Source organism: Hesperophylax consimilis, chromosome 18, assembly GCF_061612785.1.
Source record: "Hesperophylax consimilis isolate HC1 chromosome 18, BYU_Hcon_1.0, whole genome shotgun sequence".
In the NCBI taxonomy this organism is placed as follows: domain Eukaryota; kingdom Metazoa; phylum Arthropoda; class Insecta; order Trichoptera; family Limnephilidae; genus Hesperophylax; species Hesperophylax consimilis.
The window spans coordinates 33,602,825-33,621,784 of NC_142853.1; the positions used below are offsets into that span (position 1 = coordinate 33,602,825).

At 33.0% G+C, this 18,960-nt stretch overlaps 1 protein-coding gene across 1 annotated transcript in view; it reads right to left on the reverse strand.

The window, feature by feature from the left end:
* LOC149415695 (caspase-7-like) overlaps positions 1–17,609 on the reverse strand; it is a 32,886-nt gene extending 15,277 nt beyond the window's left edge. Inside the window, exons 1-7 of the mRNA XM_089642530.1 lie at positions 17,570–17,609; positions 14,524–14,667; positions 12,909–12,978; positions 11,570–11,707; positions 11,226–11,398; positions 10,386–10,800; positions 8,707–8,835 (exon numbers count right to left, since the gene is read on the reverse strand). Of these exons, the coding sequence (XP_089498656.1) occupies positions 8,707–8,835; positions 10,386–10,800; positions 11,226–11,398; positions 11,570–11,707; positions 12,909–12,978; positions 14,524–14,526 (928 nt within the window). The 5' untranslated portion in view covers positions 14,527–14,667; positions 17,570–17,609. The remainder of the gene's footprint in view (positions 1–8,706; positions 8,836–10,385; positions 10,801–11,225; positions 11,399–11,569; positions 11,708–12,908; positions 12,979–14,523; positions 14,668–17,569) is intronic.
* Positions 17,610–18,960: the final 1,351 nt, after the last annotated feature.

The window sequence follows — 18,960 nt, forward strand, 5'->3', positions numbered from 1 at the left end:
TGACCAGATCTGAATAGCCAGGTACTCCCCACATTCCTCTACCCCATCTCCTTCCCCTACCCAATACTTTCAGCCTAACATCATACCGCATTTACCGCTCACTGGATCGAATATTTTTAATTTTACGCCCGTTAAATGTACCTGCAAACCAAACCATCATTTATAGTAAGGCAAACACTACGATTTCAACCTAAATGTAAATATAATATATATATATAATCATAAATTCGAAGATTAAAATTAATATCTTCATTGATATCTTAATATTCTATAATATTTAAAATAACACCCGTACCTAGTTTGGTAGAGATTCTATGAGAGTCATGTCCGTTTTGGGCTCGACTTCTCTGTTTTCTATGGAAAAAGGCGCATTTTGGTCTAAAATCATTAGAATATTAACTATGACTTTATAATGTGATTCCTTGCTATATGATTCCTTGCTCCAAGAATTAAGGAGCATTGTGCTTCAGCAAAGCAAAATGATTAATGAGTTATTGACTGGTGTGAAATGCGTGGAGGCAATTTTGAATCGGCAAGTGTCAAACGTGAATTCTGTGAACAAAGGCAAAGATGCAAAACTACCGACATCACCGGAGTCTACCGTCCGCCACAGAGCGAGCGCTACAGCCAACGCCACGACCCCCCTGCCGCACGCAGCCCCCCGCAATGCTGCCGCTGTGACGCAGTGACCAGAAAACGTATACGGACTAGAGCGGCTACCAAAATAATTGAAAGCCAACTCGCGGCTACCTCTGCAAGTGGCGCCCTCGCAAAGGAAACGGAATTATCGGAATCAGCGTTGAATCCAGCTACAGAGCTCGAATCGGAATCAGGTCTATCTAATAAAAAATAATGGATGCTTATTAAACGCAAAAAACGTCAACAGACAGCGAAGAACCTGATCGTCGGTAACTCTCAGATTACCTCCAATGTGAAAGTAGTTCCAAGGATCAGGAACATAATTATATCTAGGATTGAAAAGGATACTACAGTGGATCACATACGTGAGCATTTAGAGGTGAATAAAATTATGGGTTGTGAAATAAAAAAAATCGTCACACACTCTCAGGAATACGCTGCATTCCTAATCGGAGTAAAATATGAATTCTATGAAAAGCTCCTGCAGGAAGACTTGTGGCCCCGAGGAGTACCGGTACGACACTACAGGTACTTTAAAAAGCGAGAAACTACTGCGACGCCGCAAACTGCATCTCACCAAGATAAGGAACCGAGCGCCCGGAAGTGACTAGATGGCGATGATAATGTCACCAATTCGTCTCTCTACTACCAGAATGTCCGAGGACTCGGGTCCAAATCGCAGGACTTCCTAATGAGCGTGCTAGAGCAAGAGACCGACATCATTGTAATTACAGAAACCTGGCTGAACAGTAGTGTATATAATGCACAGCTGTTCGATGATCGCTATGAAGTACAGAGAAGAGACCGTCACACAGGACAGACAAGAGGAGGAGGAGTACTGGTCGCCTTGCGGCGGAATAACGATGGACCTCGTGCCAAGAGACTTCAACATCTCGAGACTGACGGAGAAAATATGTGGCTGAAAATTAATTTAAATGGATTGAAAATATACACATGTATTGTTTACATTAAACCGGCATCACCTGTTTAAAGATATACTAGCCTCTTTGAAAATATTATCTCAAATCACAAATAACTAAATAACAAAAAAATACTGCTAATAGGTGATTTTAATTTCTACTCGTGTTTAAATTTCAAAAATACTACTTCTGAATTTTCGTATCTATTGGATTTGTTTCAAATTTCAAACAAAAACTTTGTTTTAAATTCGAAAGGACGTTCATTAGATTTAATTATGAGTAACTTTGATTTGAATGTGTGCAAGTCTATTTCTTCGTTAGTTAGCGAAGATCCTTACCATCCATCACTGGACGTTCAGTTACTATATGTGAAAAAAATGTAAAAATGAACCAGTTAATGATAATAATAAATTTGTGAGTAAAATTCACGGGTGGAAAATCGAAAATGGCAATTTTAAACAGATTTATAATTACTAACAATCGCACGATTGGCAACTTTTGATGAATTTTAATAATGTTAATTTAGCCGTAGACTATTTCTATTCTACTATTTATAATTTGTTCGATATTTGCTTCAAAAGGAAACTCATTCCGAAGAATGAAAGAAAGTATCCTCAATGGTTGTCCAATGAAATTATTAGCGATATAAAGCTAAAGTTCAGACATTTTAGAAAATGGAAGAAAACTGGACTAGTAAGAGAACGTGAAATGTTTTGTTGTCTTAGAGCTGAAGTTAAACGCAGTACGCAATTGGCCCATACAAATTACATTAACATCATTGAAAAAGACATCAAATCTGATCCCAGGTCGTTCTGGAAATATGTCTCACCCAAAAGAAGTGATGGTGGGTTTGTCAACCATGTCACTTGGAATGGACAATCACACTCGGGAATTGATATTGCCGAAGCATTCGCCGACTATTAATCGGTTTACAGTCAGCATGTTACGGATTAAAGTTAATTTATACCGGGAATTATACATCATCGCAGCAGCGCAGAATGTTGATATTCCTAACACCACAAAATCTGATATTTTAGCTGCAGTTAAAAAACTCAAAGCGAAAACATCATTTGGACCTGATTTTATTCGGTCATTTTTATTAAAGGGTTGTATAGAGCCTTTATTAATACCCCTACTTTACATTTTTAATTGTTCTCTAAGCACGGGAACATTTCCTAATTTGTGGAAGATCTCTAAAGTTACACCACTGTATAAGGATGAGGATAAATATTTGGTCTCTAACTACAGACCAGTAGCAATCCTCTCCTCTCCCGCTAAATCGTTCGAACTAATAATTCATAAATATATCTACGCCCAAGTAGAACCTTATTTAATAGACGAACAACATGGTTTTAGATCTGGCAGATCGACTGTGTCAAATCTGATGGACTTTACGGAATATGTATCTCAAGCTCTTGACAGTAACAACCAAGTTGACGTATCATACAACGACTTCGCAAAGGCTTTTGATACCGTAGACCCGCTGATACTCTTAAATAAATTAGACCGTTTTGGATTCTAGTTAAAAATTTTTAATTTATTTGTGAGCTATTTATCAAGTAGACAGCAATACGTAACGTATAGTATTTCTCTAACTCGACGTACTTTCCCACAAACTCTGGGGTTCCTCAAGGGTCTAATCTTGGTCCTTTAATTTTTTCCCTTTTTATTAATGACATTCATCATGCCATAAAGTTTGCGAAATTTTTGTTATTTGCAGATGACTTGAAGCTATTTTTCAGAATCCGGACCTTAGAAAACTGCGCACAGCTCCAGAGAGACATAACTGCTATCGTAGTATGGAGTGAAATTAACAAATTAGGTTTTAACTTTTAAAAATGCGCCATACTGTGCTATACTAGAGCAAACATTGTGATTTACTTCAACTATAGGATGTCTCAATGTTTTCTTAAACACATTTCTGAACCGAAAGATCTGGGAATAACCTTTGACCCACACTTAACATTTCACCTTCATATTGAAACGATATGCAGCAGGGCTTTGAGAATGCTTGGATTTGTACTATGTAACTTCAGGCATTTCTGCAGCTCTGCCGTGGTTCGCTTGCTATATTTTAGCCTAGTACGTAGTATTTTGGAAAGTCGCTCAGTAATATGGGGACCCGGGGATGCAACGTACACTTCAATGGTAGAGAAAGTACAAAAGAAGTTTCTACGTTATCTTTATCTTAGAGACTTCGGGTACTATCCCTATTTATACCCATCAGCCTTCCTTTCCGGAATGCTAGGTATCGATAGTCTTGTCAACAGCCGGAAAGCTGCGTTGCTGAGGATGGCATATAACTTGTTGAACGGTCACATCAACAATCCAGAAATTTTGAATAAAATTTTATTTTACGTCCCTGATAACTTCCTAAGAGCGCGTAGACACAAACCATTCATTCTTCCGAGATGTAGGACTAACTTACCATTAGCAGTGCCTCTCGAAAGAATGAGAGTCCTTCTAAACTCACTAGCCTCTGACATCGACATTTTCCACCGAGCATTAATAAATTTAAATCGCTAATTAGGCAATTATGATTGTGTATTTGTATAATGTATCTTTGTTATTGGATTTTCTTGTTCTGTAAATATGCATTTAAAATATAAATAATTAAATAATATAAAAATAAATAAATGATATCAGTAACCTTAAAATTAAAGGTAACATAAACAGTTTTGCTGACGATACCGTTATATTAATTCAAGAAGAAAACTGGACGGAAACATTTGATGTGGCTGAACATAGGCTTATTAAACTTCAAAAAGAGCACAAATAATTTTTTTATCTCTAAGAGAAATTATGAAAAATTCAGCCTTGGATCACTGTAGGACTAATAGTCTCAATTGAACAAAGAGATAAACTTTACAAATAAATGTTAAATTATCAAAAAGCCTGTCAAAAAATAACACAAGAATTATGCCTTTTATGAAAACGAAATATTTAATGTATAGAAATTTACTAAATAGGTAAATAAGAAATTGTAAAATGAAGTACTATCGTGAACAAATTGATAATGCAAAAAATGATACCAAAAAACGTGGAATATTATTAACGAATTCACGAACAAAAAAAAAGTATCAAACGATGTCAATGAGATTATAATAAATAAAAATATTATAAATGACAAATCGGCCATTGCAGAAAACTTTGACAACTTCTTTACAAATGTAGTAGATCAAGTAGGTACTTGAATCTTCTAGTAAAATTGATAATACAACACCCGTAGACTCATCTTTACTCAACTAACTTAGTCTGCAACGCCCTATTATAAAAAAATCACAAAGCATAAAATATCTCGAGGTAGTAATTGATGAAAATCTTCAATGGGACCTACATCAAAGGTATCACGGAAAAACTGGTATATTTCTTTAAAAATCTAAGAAATGTGGTAAATAAAAAAGGACATGAAAAAAAAATATTATTTCATTCTCGTATTGAATATGGAATTATTGGATGTGTATCTGCTGTATCTAAGTAGGTATATACCCTGAACACAATTCAAAAAGGAATCATAAAGACCATACTGAAAGTTCCCATAAGAACGCCTTCAATTGAAATTTTCAATTGTTTTGATTCACCAAATGTACAACAAATATATGTTATAATATATTATTGAAACTATTCAAAAATACTCCATCACTATTCAAAAATATCAAGGCCAAATCACAATGATATAAAAAATATCCCAGGTCATAAAACATTCATTCGGGCAAAGAAGTTATATTTTTTTTGACGACGAAATTCCTTCAATATGCTAATAGAAAATTTGAATGATTATCAAGAATCAAGAATAAAAATCTGACTGAAAGAAATTAATGAAAAAACTCCGAAAAAAATATTAAAAAAAACATAGAAAACTAATAAAATAGAAATGAATAACTTTAGTCCGCCTCTGCACAGGTCACCCTAATGAGAAGGACTAAGAAACACAACTTAGTATACATATATTTAACATCATATTTTGTATGTACAATGTTAAAATAGTCGCTATAATAAAAAAAAATATATAATACATTTTTTAAAAACCCTTACGTACCGGAAAGAAAAAAATCACGAAGGGGGATCACTTGGGTCCCCCGATTTGTTTAGCTTATTTATAATTGTTAGTGACATAATCTCGTGTAGTTTCTTTTGATAACAATTAGAGGAGTTTATTCTTCTTATTTCTGTAGTCATACTCAGAATCTTTTGATAAATAAAGTCGCAATTGATATTCCCATGAATTAATACCATAACGCATCTTTTTTCATAGAAAACAAGGAGGGCCGGTAAAAGCATCACTCCTTGATTGAGAATCTCGACTCCCGATTGGTGATTTAGACATCGGATTATATGCATTTGCATATTTGCATATGCAAATGCATATAAGTCTCTAATTACGACGTTAATGCATATTTCAGCCTTTTTTCCCAAATCGTGCATACTTCGTTTAATAGCGGGAGGTATCATCTACGTATAGGGAGCTAGGTGACGATGACGCGTAGGGCACGAGCGTGGTGGCTGACTGACTGAAACGCGGTAGGGATTAGGTATTGTTATGCATAAATCACCTTACAAAAGCTATACCGATTCAGTCGCCTACGCGCTTCGTTACTCTATCTGAAAGCTGGCCAAGCCTTGCAAACTTTTTATCCAAATTTACTACACATTACCTGCTTAGCTCACGGGTTTCATCGCCTTGCAGAAGAGATAAGGCAAGAGTATGGGAATGTTAATAAACTGATTTCCTCTACAAAAAAAGTGTTTTTAAAAGCACCGTCGCGTGTGCAGTCTTATAAAGAAGAATTGCCAAATCTAGCATTGCCGCCAGAACCCATAATTACTCGATGGGGTACTTGGCTAAAGGCAGTATTATTCTATGCTGAAAATTTTGAGGCCGTAAAACAAGTAGGTAGTTGGGCAATTTGAAAGTTCTGACGCCATTGCAATTCATTCAAGCAAGCTAGCATTTGAAGACGCATCCATTAAACAGAATATCGCCCTCATCTCAACACATTTCCACAAGTTACCAGATACCATAAAGAAAATGGAAACAAAAAACCTTCCTCTAATTAAATCAATAGAAATACTGGAAACAATGATCGAACTCGCCAACGCCCTTCCTAATTCAATATCAGAAAAGATTCGTAAAAAGTTAGACTCTATTTTGCAAACCCGAGTCTTGAAGATATGAAGAAGATTAATGCCTACATCAACGGCACAGGTCATACCCTGCCTAAACAGATATCTCCAGAAATGGCGCCAAATTATAAATTTTGTCCAATGAAGTCAGTTGACGTAGAGAGGTCGTTTTCGGCGTACAAATTAATACTGGGTGACAAACGTCACAAATTTGAGCTCGAAAATTTGTAAAAATACTTAGTTGTATATTGTCACAAAAACTATGCATAATTTTAAGAATATTTCGCTGTTTTTGTACGGTCTTTAATTAAAATATATAAAAATATAAATGGTTTTTTGATTGTACATTGTGCATATTTTGGGCAAATCAAGAGTTTTTAGTGCATATTTCGGCCTTTTTAGTGCATATTTGCATGCATATTTTGGCACTTTGTTAGTGCATATAATCCGATGTCTAGTGATTACCATAGACATTTGAATATTAGTTCATATGTCTGTGGTGATTACATATAACGTGGCTAGTTTTTGCATAGTGTGGTCTTTAAATGATTAGTATATTGGTAAAACTAAAATGTAGGATTTTTAAACATTTTTAAAACTACGGTGAATCACGCACTTTAATGTTAATGTTGATAATAAACTTTTAGATTTTGATGTTTATTTTGTTTTAATTTTATATTGATTTAATAAAACTATGATTTTTCAAACATTATATGATAATGTGGGCCTAACTGAATACTTTTCCATGCTACCATAAAAAAGCCCCCATTTTACAATAAAAATATTCTATTACATGAAATTGTCATAAAAAATATAACTGATACATTTAAAAAAAACCAACATAACACATAAACCAGATTTATTACTAATCGGAAGAAAAATCATATCAGTTTTCGATTGGTTTATTGCTACAAATATCGTCGAAGAAAAGAATAATGGAGTTTCTCCACAATCGGGGAAAATTATAAAGAATTTTAAAGGTTTGCCAAAAAGTATATTTTAATATTGGTCAGAAAGTAATGACAAGAGTTTTTACATCTTTCTACATCGTAATTGTTAACAAAAGAGGTAATAAAATTTATAAGGTTAAAAAAAATAACTCAAACATTGTTTGGAAAAGACTTTCGGATCAATTGAAAAGAATTACATGTTTCTTGGGATGGAGGAAATGGCCCAAGCTTCAAAGACAAAGGAACCGGATTTGGGCGAGTTGAATCTCTGAGGTATCTCAAATCTGAATTTTCCATGTTTCAGGTCCAAGCCGTGGATGGGCGGTTACGACCGAAATCAGGAACTCTCCACATATCCGAAAGGGAGAAGGAAAGAGGAGAACAAGAAAAGGAGAAACGCGATAAAATTTTGAAATTAATTATATTGTGTACCTATCTAATGAGAAATATTTAGATATTATTGTTTATTTAGAGTACCTCTAATTTAAAGAGGGTATGATGTAGAAAAATGAAAGAGGTTGACTCTGGCAATACCGAGTGGTTATAAAGTGGTCAATTAAACAGTATAAATTGAATTTAGCGTTGGTGGTTTGGTCTATCATACAAACTGTTAAGTAGAAAGATGTTCGCAATTCTTGTACTAGGTCTAATAAGTATATAATTTTTTCTATCGGAGCTACTTGGTCATCCGTACACACAGAAAATACTTAACAGTAATATAAAAAGTACATTATTATCTACCATTAGTATTTTCCCCAGAGTAGCTACTTATACACAGGGAAATGATTTATTTGATCTCGCTCATCGGCAACTGCGGCTTACGGCTGTCGGCAGGAATGAAACAAACAGATTCAAATGCAATACACCCTTGTATAGTCCATGTTGAAACGGGAAATTGCTACGCTCAACCAATTAATAATTTTAATTATAACGGCATTTGAATGTGTGGTCAGGAATCACTCGGAGGTCATGGAAGGGTGCTTATGATGGAATGAGTTTGTGGAACAACAGCGCCACCTCAGAGTTTGGTGGAGTAGGTACCTATGTAGGTGATGTTTGCGGAATTAACTTACCTCTCTTCAGAGTTTCTCGTACGTCGTCTGCTGTTAAATCATGATGGACTTTAACTTCGAAACCGATAAGTGGAAAGATACTTGCAATAGCTGCAACATCGTGCTCTGTTCCTTCTCTGTATGATTTATCTAGAATAAGAAAAAAAATATATAAATCTACAATAAATTTAACCCTTTATGTATTTGTTATCAATGCAATACATAATAAAGTTAAAGTTTTTTATGTAATTTTTTTTTGTGTTTAATTATAAATAATTTCTACTGTGTAATTATTATTATAGTAATTAATTAATGTTGGACATTATTATTTTACGTGACAACTGATTCGCCTTCCGAAGACATTATCAAATTGTGACGAGACAAATTATGGACTTTTTAAATATTTTTAATCTAAAATTATATACTTAACAATCATTAAAATATTTTTAATCTAAAATTATATAACAATCACATAACATTAATCGCAGGATACATAGGATGTACTCCCATATTAAATCAAGGCTTTTATGTATGGAGGATGTGTTATTTTGTTCTTCATAATATTTTTATATGTCTGTAGCGATGCTATAAGAATATTCGGGAATGTTGGCCCATGCAAACGAATCGTAGCTAGAACTGATATGGTGCTAGCATTCGGCGCACCTACTAAACGGGTGCGTCGAGACGTAGAGGCCTTGGACCCGCGACATCGTTACCGGCCTGCATCTCCCACACATCTACCGACCAGGTCCATCATACCTTCGGCTATCCTGTTTCACACTGAATTAGCCGGAAGACGTCAGTGCTGAACACATCCCCACAGTATCGACCCATTGACTCTACCGTCTGGACCACTCCGCCGCCCTCATTGCCGCTTACACCTGGTGTAATCGTCGTCGGTCCGGAGTCATCTCACAACTGCGCTACTGACTCACTCAAATAAACGCTGTGACATCACAACCACTATCTTCCATTGTCTCACTACCAAATCCCAAGATATTCAATTATTGAATATATGCCAAATAAGCACATTTGGTAGAGCACCTGACCGGCAATGTATTTTTTCAATGTATATAGGTATTTCGAGTAAATAATTATTGATTAAAATGAAAATGTTATCAAAGTATTAAAATTATATTTCCCAGTGAGCTTTTTACGATGAAGTTTAGAATATTTAATGCTGTTTATATTTACGATACTTTCGGGTAGTAGATATTTATATTCAGTTTGCCCCATTGTTTTATAACATTTTGGAGTTGGGGAATTGACGTTTGTCTAGTTTTCTATTATGTTAAAATGTTTTTTACATTGGCTCTGTAAAGAAGGTTCAGAGGTAAAAAATCCTTCAGGGCCTATGTCATCTATGTCAGCTGTGTGGGTGGTACTGGAAAATGTATAACAAAAGTCTGAATTTGAAACAGAAAAAGATACGGTCACATCTAGGACTGGAACCCAGGACCTTCGCCTTACTGGGACTCCGCTCTACCAACTGAGGTAACCCGAAACTATTTCCTTTGGTCATATTCAACTGTTTTATACTTCGAATAAATACTAACAACATTATCTTCATTTAATAAAAATAACTTTTGTTTCAAATTTTCGTTTAAGATTAATATTGTCTTCAGTAATTATAAATTACAATTTGAGGTTTTACTCATTAACTCAATTACAATAAATTATTATTTTAATTGAGTACTTACCGGATCCTAATTTGTGAGATGTGTGATTATAGTTAAAAACAATAAGTTTTCCTAATAAATCTTTTTCTTCGTAACGGGATGAATTCTTCGGAGTGATAAAAGTACTAGGACTTATTAAAGTGCTAGTTACTTCAGGCAGTATATTATTTCGTGGTTTTTCGTGCGGGGGAAAAATACTAGCTTTTAGCTCACCAAGGACTTCAACCATAACATTGAATAAGGATTGACTTCCAATATTCTCAAAAAATTTGCAAAACACTTTTAAGAAAAAAGATCCATTTTCTCTTGTATTGCGTTCAAATGAACTCTTAATGATGAAAAAATTGGCCTCAATAGGATAACGAACAAAATCATATGGTAAAGCGTCCTCTTCTGACCCTGACTCTTCTTTAGAAACCTCAGTTGCTTGGGATGCCTGAAATAATAAAGTACCTTATTTAACTGAATTCATTGGCCTTAAGGATCAGCACTGAAAAGCCTGGAAAAATTTTGCGATAATAATTACAATTTTGCCAGTAATGCAGAACAAACATAAAAAGACGAGTAACTAATTTAAAGAAAAAGGATTCAAATTTAAGTGGAGGTGAATAAACACCCGTAGGTAACTACACACTACAAATAAACATTTAAAAAAATTATATTCCACATTAAACATACATTAAGTTATTGCGTATTCCTGCGAAATGCGTAAAACTATTCATTTGCAATGAACATTAAATTTTCAAAATTAGAACTGATAAGAATAAATAATATCAGACAAACAATGAAGTAAGAAAAAAATTATTTTTGTAGTTCTAATCCAAATTTTAACTAGAAAGGTTTGGGAAATGAAGTACCTACCTGAAAAACGAGCAACTTATCCACACTGCTAAGTTCTTCATCTTTCATCAGTTTAATAATGTCTTCATCATTAACTATATCACCGTTACATAGAAGTTGTCCTGCTTCTGGGGAGTGCGTAACTACAAACACCACTACACACTCGTACTCACTCTCTATAATATGTTCCCGTGCTGAAATCAACCAAAATGACATGAATCATGACGGACTGATTAAATAGCCCCGCCTTTACGGTCTCCGGGGCAGTTCAGTGAATATATCTCATATCAAGTTACTTCAAATTGGAAGTTTATGCTAAAAAGGGAACAAGGAAACTGGCAAAAAAGATTTTGTATGTATCGTACCCTCAATTAATATATTTAGTATTTCATCCTTTTTACAATTGATGTTTGGTGGAGACACATCAAAACCATAATTCTGGAAACACGTTGTAATGTTCAGAACATCTGCCTCGATGTCTTCTATTTTTCTCGACACATAATCTAAAACAGTTAATAAACAGTTTTTAATATAATTATGTAAAACATGATGATGTAACAGATAATCGGTACATATTATTAAATCAAAAATCGACCAAGTAAATAATAATATTTTATTTAAATTTCCTAATACTATCTAAATTTTTATTATTATAATACTGTTCTTATTGTGAGTTCATTGTAATGATGAATTCTTATCTTTTTTATTACTAATTTCATCAGTACCCAAGATCTCTTTAGCACATATTAAAAAAAATACAAATTAAAATAACAGCCTCTCTAAGAAAATAGTTATTTTTTATTATTTTTTTGGTAAACTAATGTTTTAAGACAAGGTTTTTTATGCATAGCACAAAGGGTAACAATTATTTTACGAGCAATAATTATTCACCTGAAACACTCATCCACATTGAAAAATCTCCTAATAAAAGATACATGACGCCAACGGGACTCGAACCCGTATCCCTTCGATTTCCGGTCGACAGCTCTGACCACTGAGCTATGGCGGCTTATCTCTTACCCGCGAAATTATATATTGAATCATTTCGCGGGTAAGAGATAAGCCGCCATAGCTCAGTGGTCAGAGCTGTCGACCGGAAATCGAAGGGACACGGGTTCGAGTCCCGTTGGCGTCATGTATCTTTTATCAGGAGATTTTTCAATGTGGATGAGTGTTTCAGGTGAATAATTATTGCTTGTAAAATAATAGTTATTTTTTTAATGATAAATTTATTTTTATAAAACAAGGTTTCTTATGCATAGAATAAAAGGAAAACAAATTATTATAAACAATAATTAGTCGCCAGAAATATCCATACAAATTGAAAATATGTCCCGAATAAAAATAAACCGACGGGAATCGAACCAGCACCTTCTGATTGCCGGTCAGGTGCTCTGAACCACTAAGTTACATCGGCTTATTTTTGACTCGGGAGTAATTATTGCTTAAAATTATTTGCTATCCTTTGTGCCAATTTGGAAAAACAATAATGCGAAATGGTGCAAAGATTAATAAAAAAATGTGAAAACGTGCCTAAGAGATATTGTAATGACATTGAAAATTTGGGATTTTTTTTACTTACAAATGAAATTAACATTTTGAAGTGATTATTTTTCAAAAAAATGATTGATCAAATGCAACATAGGAGTGTTACTTTTATTGTAACGAAGTTAATTAATAAATGTTGGGAGCGAGAATACTTACCCTTGAAATCTTTTTGTAAAAACATGTAGACTATCCCTCGTTTCTTGTTAATTGGTAATTGGCTGGGTTCCTGAAATTCAAGTGTTCGGTACAATGAAAAGTTTTGAAGTTCAAATTTTTTTTCATTATTCCCCAAAAGTGTGTGGCCTCCATTGCGGTATTGACGGAAAGAGATTGGTTTGAAATTTAAGTTTAAAAATCATAACCTATCAAGATTTCATAAGCAAATCAATGTGGATCTGATATCTGGTTAAGAACAATGCAATAAAAGACTAAATTAATTTTATGTTACTTAGTTTTTGCGGCTTTAATTTGAAATAAGAACAGGATTCTAACAACCTAGTAAAAAAATATGTCATTTTATTATGAAATTCAAAAAATTAAAGTGATGGGTGCAGAAGTCGAGATAAAACACAAAAATAACATTTCAAAATACAAATAATGAACGTGTAATTAAAATCAAATGAAAAAATAGCGCTTAGAGCCAATAACGCCACCAACTGAAAAACGTAAAATACCCATTGAAATTTTGTCTAAATAGGGAGGAAAAAGCTCTGAAATCTATCTTTTTTCAAACAATAAGTACGGTACGAAAGAGTTATTACAAGACCCGATAGCGTTACTAAGTAGTAATGACGACAGCATATTGTCACAATTTAAAGCAGTTATGTCTTATATTGTTGTAAATAAATTAGGTTATTTTAAAGTGATAATTGATATTGCAAAAAAATATATTTGATTTAATGCAATATAGGAGCGGTACTTTCAATAAAAAAATATTGAAGGCGAGAATACTTATCATCGAAATCTTTTTGTAAAAACATAAATGCTATCTCGGTGTCTTGCATTTAGGCGTTTAGTTATGTTGTAAATAAATTTCTCGAAAAAATGGCTCGTGGAATGAAGTGAGCATTTTGAGTAACTCAATTTCTATTGTATTTTTCAATAAGTTAAATTTTTGTACTAAATATGTTAGACATTCCTAACATTTTTTTCTTAATTTATCCGTATTGAACTAAGAATTAATAAACGTTTGATGTAATTATAACCACTGATTTGGTGCCAACTTTCAAGGTATGCGGCCCATTGTGCGTCGTAACTAAAACAACTACAGACTTAGCAAAAATGAATCGAGTCTTATTTAAGAAGTCTTTCTCAGGTTATTAAGCATCGAATCTTTCATGTTTTACCAAAAAAACAAAAAATTCTAGTTTTTAGTTAAAAAAATATATTGTTTTTGATGTTCTCGCAATTTAACCGCTCTCGGTAAGTAATGACACAGTATTCCGATTAAGCAAATTTACAGTTCCTACGTCAAAATTACTGCACTTATACTTTCATTTACGAACACACTGTGATTTTATCTACCATCTTGAAATACAAATAATACTCTTTTTTGACGGCTTAAATAATTTGTCTTATTTTACAAAATTATTAATATTAGCTTATTGCGCTTACAACTACCAAACCATTGAATTATCCACCAAAAAACCATAACCCCAACCATCTAACAATTATCACAACAACCACCACCAAAACCAACTGAAACATCACAACTTCTACCATAATCCATCTGGAGAATGATTTCCATGTGAATTATTGTGTATTTACTTACCATATTGCCAGGAGAGTTTTCTTCATCAGGTCCCAATACTTAATCTGTTTCTTTATCTTGTTTTGGTAAGAATGGTAACACCATTTTAGGGACTTAAGTGAGATTTACTATTCTTCTTCTTTTTTACTTCTATTTGTCCGGAACCTACAAAACAACCAAAAAATTACATAAATTTAGTAGATGATAGCTAAATCTAATTGTTAATAAAAATGAAAAATACAGGTGAAATAAAATATATGTATTTATTGTGAGTAAAAGGTGTGGCAGATTCTAATTGGAAGTTTCAAGATGTTGTGTAAGAACCACATCAAGCAAGAGAAAATATAGTATGCATGTAAAAATTAATTAGTAATTTGCAACCTTAAATGTATAAATTACAAAAATAAAATTAAGAAATAAAATTCTAAAAAACGAGCGGTCGGGTCTTGTCAAAAAAACATAATAGCAATAGGTTAGTATAATAGAATATGTGAGTAAATTTGACACCCTCCGTGGTCGAGGGGAAGGTACTCGATTACGAATCCAAAGGTTGAGGGATCAATTATTTTGTGTTCTTTCACAAGTATTTCGTTAAAAATAATATATAATGTATTTGTGGCACGTTCCAGAATAGCGATGGTCTCGGAATTGCCCGGTGAAAGAGTAGAACCTTTGTTTGAAATGGCTTTAGCCATGTTTGCCAGGTACTTCCTCATCTTCCACTACCCCGTCTCTTTCCCCTCCACACTACCCTTAGTCTCACAACATCAACTTCACCCAATTGCGGATACCATAGCCTAGAGGGCTCCTTTGGCGATTGGGAGCAGTTGGAACCCTTACGCATAATTGTATAAAAATATTTACTATGAAGTATGAGGTGTTTGACGAGACAGAGTTGTATGGAGTTATATTGTTTCTGCCAGCCCGGAAAATACGTCAACGTTAAAAATTAATAACGCTTAGGAATTCATTTAGTACTATTTTTCGGGAATTTCAACTAACAAGCAACTTTCAAATGATATCTGCATAAAACTTTATATTTTCAAAAGAAAAATGAAAATTCCCATACAACCTCATCTGTTTGAATTCTTCCTACAATACAATATTCCCAATAAGTGGAAACTTTGCTTGAACAATGATTCTTCTATTAAATATATTATTATAGTATGTACTTTTAGCCTCCATCCCTAGAGTAGTTATAATCGCGGTGTAAGTATAACGTTGCGCGTTGTTCGAACAGTGAAAAACTTGAATTTATTATTATTACAAGACTTAAGGCGAAGCACAAAGAAGTAATGCAAAATCATGTTGTTAAATAGTTACTTGTGCTTTGGCAGGTTTACCGGCGGGAGTGAAAACAGCGGAAGCGAAGCAAAGATGGCGATGTACGTGAATCTGGTTGTTTATTTTTGGTATATATATTTATTTAAACGCCATAAAATGGCTTTTACAATGAAGTTATATGTCAGATAATAAGCATACAGTGCTACACAGGAGAATATTAGTAATAAATTACAGAACAAGTAATGTGTACACAAAAATATTATTGCAAATGATACAGTTGTTAATAGAATTGCAGTGAGACAATACATAATTTAAAGAAATATCTACTAGAGTAGTAATAGTTGAATGAATACTAGGTTTGTAAAAGACCTAACATAAATCCAGGTATGAGGTCTTTATGATAATGAATAGTAATTAATATAAAATAAATTCTATTAAGGTAGAGAATGTTATGATAACAGAGAATATTTTATTTGATCAGAATATTAATATGTATAAAATGACGACTTGATAATTTGTATAATCTAGCAAAATATTACATTAGAGTAATTGGTAGTGAGATTATTCTTATCTTCAAAATTCTTCTTGGAATAGCTGGGAAAGTATAGCAATTTGGCTTTAATAATTCAGGGCTGTCAGCGATTTTGTGGTACTTTTGGATAAGAAATAATAATTTGTTTATAAAATAATAAATATATGATAGCTAACACTATAAGATATCTGGAGTAAATAGTTTTGATGTAGTAAAATAAGAATATTATCTTGCCTAACATTGATTTTGTGATTGAGGTATGTTATTATTGTTAAGTAATGAAAAAAGTGTAGGTACATTTAAAAAAAAAAGTTCACTTTTATGCTGTATCAACGAAACAATGAAATTGAAAAATATCTTTATGTAATGTATTTATGGTAATGTATTAGTTATTTCTAGTAAAATGTAATTTTCTTTTATCTACAATAAAAACAAACAAAAAGTTATAGACTTCTTATAACCATATTGTAAGAACACGCCTGGAAGAGAATTCTTCCTTCAACCAGAAAATCACGCGTTCGTATAATTCCTCTCTCCCTGACTAACTTTGCCAAATATTGTGAATATTAGAAGAATTTTTGCTCTTATTCTATCAATAATCTCTCCGACGGAAAGCTGTATCGTCTTTTTGTCTCACGAATCCTGATATTAATTTTCTCATTGCTCTCGTTAAGGTCAGTGATATTAATATATACGATGTAAAGTTCAACATCTCCTTCTTATGGACCTCTTTTTGGTTATGGTTATATTGTATAATGTCGTAAACTAGGTTTTTTAGAAAATGATCATAAAACATTAAAAGATTTGTTCCTGAACTTCGCAAAATAAAACAGAACACACTTTTGGACGAGGTTTTTTCACTTGTATTAACGACCCGATTCCAAATGTTATACTGCGTATAGACATGAGAAAAAACGGTTAGTACATTAGGATTTCAAAAACATAAGTGAAAGTAATTATACAAAAATTGTAATCTCAAATATTGAAGTAAAGAAACTGATTGATCAAATTCTTGTTTTTAACTATAAACTCATTTTTGTCACTGCTGGGCACATATGATAGAGATTACAAGTGGGTATCGTTTGATCACTGAACGACGCAACCACAAGCGGGATTTCGAACCATTTTTCGGCAATGGCCATAATAGTTATGTGGCGTACGAAACGGTCTAAAGACTAATATAACGACTATAAATTCTCTATGAATGAGTTTGTGGCAGGATTACAATTTATTAAGAGTTAAAAAACTTACGTGGTAATGCCCAAAAGTAGTTCTGATCACTGAGCAATTCCTTCGTTTGTTCACGATCGATCATGTATCGCCGGATTATTATAATCGAAAGATTATTTGGCTGCATGATAAGAAATCAGGGGTGTCAAACTAAATCTTGTTAAAAGTGCCATTGTTTTGCTAAACTTAAAAAAACTGTAAATTGGTAAAATGTAAAAGATTTAATTTTTTTTTTTAAATTAATGATTTGGTTAATTTGATAGTAGTAATTTGGTAATTCGATAAACTGATCAATTAATAAATTTGGAAAACTTGTTAAGTCGGTAAATTGGTCATTGTTCTCGTAGATTAGAACTGATAGCTTTAATAACTAAAAACGCTAATTTACGAACGTAAATAAATGTTTTTTTATTAAATACCAGTTTTAATATTGGTATTTCTAATTATTTGTGTTTCAATGTTCCCAGTGTTGAAGATTCAAAACAAATACTAACTTTCCTTTACAAGAACCTAAACACATTTAAAACTTCACAAATTTCACGCAATACCAGAACAAGGCATGCACACCAACTACTTATACCAAAAACCAACACATCCTTTGGACAAAAACACTACAGATTCCAGGCAATAAAACTATACAATTCACTTCCAACACAATATAAAACATCTAATCTTACAGAATAAAAAATACACATATGGAACTGGCTATAATCCTTTTAATATTCAATTTTAATATTTAATTTCGTCATTTGTTTTTGTTAAAATCTATTTTAATTTTTATTGTTTCTCTGTGTAACTAACTCCACTGTATTGTTTACTATTATATAACTTTACAATTGAAAAAGTCCTCCACAACACAGGTGAACTCCTAGCGTGGAGGACAATATAGTATTCATTTGTAAAACTAATATATTTAATAATGTGACAGTTCGGCGTGCAAACTGTAACTAAATTTATCTAATACACAATAAAGTAATACTCTTAAGTGAACTGGGAGGTTCTGTATATTATCTGCCTGTAGAGAATACAAATAAATAATAATATATGCACATTTTAAAGCAACATCACGTTCATTGGTCTAACGCATTGTACATATAGTTTTGTATTAGTGATCGACGAACTGGTGGATGCAATCTTTTAGACAAGGTGAAAGTCTATTCTATAGTAAGTTATGAGATCGAGCATTGTAGAAACATAATACATACTTTTACAGAGCCCTCGGGGTGATTTCTTACAAAAACCGGCGCTATACAGATCATCCAGATATTATTACTTTATAATGAAAGCTTTGATGGTGTGAAATATTAAGTCAAATGTGAGCGTGGTTCCTACTCATCACTGCGATCCTTTGGATTCTATTTTTATTCATAAAAGAGATATTATGCTAACGTAATTTTAAAAAATTGCTATGC